The sequence below is a fragment of the Morone saxatilis genome, unplaced genomic scaffold (genome assembly GCF_004916995.1).
Source record: "Morone saxatilis isolate NCDOM2014 unplaced genomic scaffold, NCSU_SB_2.0 Contig22, whole genome shotgun sequence".
In the NCBI taxonomy this organism is placed as follows: Eukaryota; Metazoa; Chordata; class Actinopteri; family Moronidae; genus Morone; species Morone saxatilis.
The window spans coordinates 12773588-12778394 of NW_023339785.1; the positions used below are offsets into that span (position 1 = coordinate 12773588).

A 4807-nucleotide genomic window follows, 5' to 3' on the forward strand; every position below is an offset into this window, starting at 1 on the left:
CTTCTCTGATCTTCTGTTGCTTTACATCCTTTAGACTCTCCATCAATCTGGCTTTTATAAGATGCCAGCAGCACAGTAAACCTAACCAACATCTAATTTCTCAGTGATATGATAACTAAGGTAAATTAATGTCTACAGGGATCATCTGACAGCTCAGTCAAATCGCTGCCACATTCCAGCACAGTGCTCACTGTAGGATTACTTCCACCAGCTGAGAGAACAGTGAACTCCAAACAACATGAGGCAGCTTCAACAAAGTCCCCACATCAGTTGCATCAGGCATGAACCCACGTGTCAAGAAAGCAAACACAATTTAAATCTTCACAAATAAAATCATTTTTTTCTCTGCTCATACCTTTTTCCATTGTGGTCTTTGGTTGATTTGAATTTATTATAAAATGATTCTACAATGTCCATATAATCTTAATTAAAGGAAGATGAGTGAAAGCAACCCCTCTCTGACAGAGTGCGGGTCCACCACTGTGTGGGAGCTCTTTAAATAACTGGACTGTAGAGGAGATGATCGCCAGGTAGGAAACTAGCCATTAGGATGCGCCCACTAAAATCAAGGGGAGGGGAGGCGGCGAACAACAACAATCATAGGAGGACAAGGGTCTGCGGACTATCAGAGGCGCGGTTACGGACGGGATTCCCCTGACAGCGTGCGCACATAGCCCTAATAGACCTCTATAAAAGACCGCTGTCAGCCGCCGATACGTTAGTGTGTCAGTGAAGTACACTCACATCTTTCTGCACAATGGTTGGCTTGTGTTGAATTGTGAAGCGGCGTGTTGCCCCGGCCGCAGTCTCCCTCACCGGCTCCCGGCGCACCTCAGTTGTGCTGACGAGCAGGAAATGTCCTGTGGCATGCGTGGATTACGCAACATTGCCTCATAGTGCAGCTGGAAACTCAGTTAAGGTGGAGAGCAACGAGCGGCCACTCACACAGCCCCTGGTAACTAACGTTGAGCTACACGACTTCTGATTTTATTGATATTTTATGATTAGACCTATACCAGAAGGAATGGTGATGCAAAAGGACTTTCTGATTTTTAAAAAGGCCAATTAAAACTCATCATGTAAAAGAAATCGATCCTTTCCAATGATAGTGACACAATTGCTGTTTTTGACCCACAGTTAAACTGACAAGCTGCGCAGGGCGACAGGTGTCAGTTTGCGACTTATCAATGGTAATCTAATCTAACAGTCTGTATATCTGTGTGCAGCCCACTGACAGTAGGTGCAACCTTTTCTGTGGTGTTTGGGGAATGGGTTGCATCACTTCCGGGACATGTGGGAGGGGGGTGGCCCAGGTGGTGAACTAAACAAGGTGATGGTGAAAAACAGATAAGAGAGAAAAAACAGTGAACTTAAAAACTGATTGTGTACCACTTTCTCCTTTATGAAGGTGTTAGAAGTTGTAACTAAAGGCTTTATTAATATAGTTACATAATTCATCATTTACTTATTTATAGATCAGTTGTGAGCTGTTAATAAGTCAAAATGCTGGTAAGCCCTTAAAGGACCAGATGTTTAGTGGCTTCTGGTGGTGTAGTTGTAGATTACAACCCCCTCGCCCCACCCTCCCCTTCCAAACATTTTGGAGAAACTATGGTGGCAGCAAAACTCGCGGAAATCTAGTGCCAGTGTTTGATTTGTTCGTTCTGGGTTACTGTGGAAACCTCTGTAGATAAAAACTGCTCATTCTGAGGTAACAAAAACATAATGATTTTTATACACAAATGAAAATATAGTTACATATTATATTAAGTTTCTACCAATAGATCCTCCTAAACGTTACACGCTGTACCTTTAAGTCTGCCTTTAAAAATATGAAGTTGTTAATAAAAGTTAGCAAACCAATAAATCTACAGTTATACATAAATATTATAAAAATCGATCAGTTCTGCAGCTGTAACTTGTCAATAACTATTTAAAGGTCCAGTGTGTAACAGTAACCGTGTAACTGTATTCAGCTGGTTGCAATCTGCAGCTTCACCGCTAATCCTGCACACTCGTCCTCACACACATGGATTGTAGTCCAAGATGCCCCACAGAAAAAAACAGAAAAACAGAAATATAAAAAAACAAGTGTCCTGCTGAAGGACAGAGATAGAGAGAGAGAGCCACAGATTTTCTTTGTGAGTTGTGGCTTATGAATGATTTATAAATAATCAGTAAATTATTAATTAACACTGATAGTTGAATTATTTAAAACTTTTAAATCAATATTACTTTGTCTGAGTACTGAAAGGAGTCTCACGAGTTTGACATACAAGAAACCTGGTCGTTGTCGGCGTTTTATGGACAGGTGTCGATGTAAGTTTTCCCAGCCTCACCTGCTGCTTCCTCTCTGACTATATGTCGGTTAGGTGATGGGGGTGTATAGTGTATAGTGTGTGAATTGGAGTAAGTGAGGTATGTGTGCTTTGGTTTATCAGTTCTCTGCAGTGTTAGGGAGATGTTTTTCTGTGTGCAGCATGTTTTCCCCCCCTCTGTCATTGGCTGTTAACACATATATTTGTGGTGTAGCTCCTCTTAGCGACACGTTTCCTTTGTCAGTGTGTTTCAGTGTCAGTGAGGTTTTAGTCTGACTTCTGCAGGCCTCTACCTTAACGTGGTGACACGGCCTCAGTTTGGCTGTGGACTTTGATTTGTTATTGTTGTACATCAGCCAATTGTAGCCTACAGAGACTGCCTGAAAAGGAGGACGTTGGTCTGCTTTGTGATGGGCCAACCACAAGATTTTATGAGAGTAGATATGATGCAAGAATGTATAATTTGGATCTTTGGTACAAGGGAGAATGACCCAAACTACGGACGTGAAAGTGACCTATAGTTTAAAGGTACCCTCAGACTGGTACGGAGAAATGTTCGTCAGAGTCATTCCCTCTTTTGTCAGTATGGACCTCACGCAAGAACATTCATACTCTTATCCTTATTTCTATCTTTAACTTGACCCAAGTCAGATTCACCAAACTCTCTTCACTACTACACTACTGAATACAGGTGAAAATGCCACAAAAAATAAAATAATAATGAATTAAAATAAATAAATAAATACATGAATTTAATAACTAAGTTGTATAATAATTATGCCAAAAAGTAGAATCAACACTGCTTTCTGCTTCCATGTAAAAAATGTTTTTATTTACCGTTGCTATACATATTTGAATTTAACAAATTAATAATATTTCAGTGAATATTATCTCAACATCAGAAGTGATATTTCTGTTGTAGTCTATTACAGAAATTGTCTAGCACGCATATATCACAGAGCTAACAGTGAATTAGACAGAGAGAGAGAGAGGGGGGAGGCTTTTGGTGCCAAATCAATGTCATAGCAGCACAGGTTGTGTATGTGTGTATGTGTGGTTTATTGTTTGTGTTTGACTTTTTGCACAGTTCCAACGCAACCACATCCAAAGTTCAGGGTAACCAGACTGAACAGGATGAGATCAGCGGATGGAAGGGTTTTCTGAGACTTCTCAGGTACAGATAGTGGCTCGGAAAGCCCCCATACATACATCAATATCAATATCAAGTATGTGGTATTATAATGTGAATATTAATCTATATATCTATATATATATATCTATATATATACTGATATATTGACCATAGAGAGTGTAACTCATACATGTAATAAAAATTGTGAAATTGAATGAATTTAGGCAGTGGTTAATTAAATAAACAAGGAGAATTAATACACCGTATAATATACGAGATCGAGAGTTAATCCTTGACCTTGGAAACAAAACAATCTTATCACCAGTTCCATTCAGTAGTTTTGATCCATCATGGATGAGAAGCATTTAAAGGACTTACAAGAATGAACATTTGAACATCTACAACTCCATGACAACTGCGTCTGCTGAAGAAGATTGTGTGCTATGGTCGAAAGCCCCAGAGAAGCTACTAAATGGAGCCTGTGGTGTGATTGTCTTGATGGTATATTATGTATTTTGTATGTAAAATTATACAAACTTAGTGCTTACACAGAAGCAATTTGTAAATTGCAATAATTAAAAACACTCATAGAAATACAGAGAAAAACAATGTGCAATAAAAAAGGCAGAATTCAGACCCAAAGCAGCACATTTATATTTATATACACACACATATATATATATATATAAAGATATAATATACTGGCTCATTCACTAAGACAAGTTATGAGATCTGAACTATTTCTTGCCCAAAGACTCTTCTCGGACAGTTTGATGAGCCTAAAGACCATCTGATGGTATACAGTATGTATCTTTGTCGATGCTGCCCACTCATTGGTATTAGGATCCACCTCCAGAAGCTGAACAGTGTCTAATAGACACCAGTTGTTTGTATGAAGAAACTGACTTGGAGGAGGAGGAAACAATTTTAGAAGTGCAGTTTTAAGAGTCAGAATCTCCCACTGCAGCGAAGAGGCTGTAAATGATTACTCGCAGTGACAATGTTGACACAGCTGTTGTGAAAGACTTGAACTTGAACATGTCTACAACTCTTTGGGGGAGAGCGACATGTTCTGCAAGCAAAATCAGCATTCAGAATGGTTTGCTGTCTGATTTTCAATGCTGTTTTGTGTTTGTAGCCATCCAGGCATGGCCTTCCGCCCACTACCAGTGCATCTGGTCAAAGTGTGCGGAAAAGAGGTTTGATATACAGTGGGTACGGAAAGTATTCAGACCCCTTTAAATTTTTCACTCTTTGTTTCATTGCAGCCATTTGCTAAAATCAAAAAAGTTCATTTTATTTCTCATTAATGTACACTCAGCACCCCATCTTGACAGAAAAAAAACAGAAATGTAGA

At 39.3% G+C, this 4807-nt stretch overlaps 1 protein-coding gene across 2 annotated transcripts in view; it reads right to left on the reverse strand.

The window, feature by feature from the left end:
- pmt (phosphoethanolamine methyltransferase) overlaps positions 1-898 on the reverse strand; it is a 7206-nt gene extending 6308 nt beyond the window's left edge. The window contains exon 1 of one of the 2 annotated variants that reach the window (XM_035668740.1): positions 745-898. Coding sequence is in view for 1 of the 2 variants with exons in the window: in XM_035668739.1 (XP_035524632.1) it covers positions 356-365 (10 nt within the window). In the remaining variant the exon portion in view is untranslated. Of the gene's footprint in view, positions 1-355; positions 492-744 lie in introns of those variants that run through there. The other variant, XM_035668739.1, reaches the window with a different exon arrangement.
- Between the last annotated feature and the right edge of the window lie 3909 nt (positions 899-4807).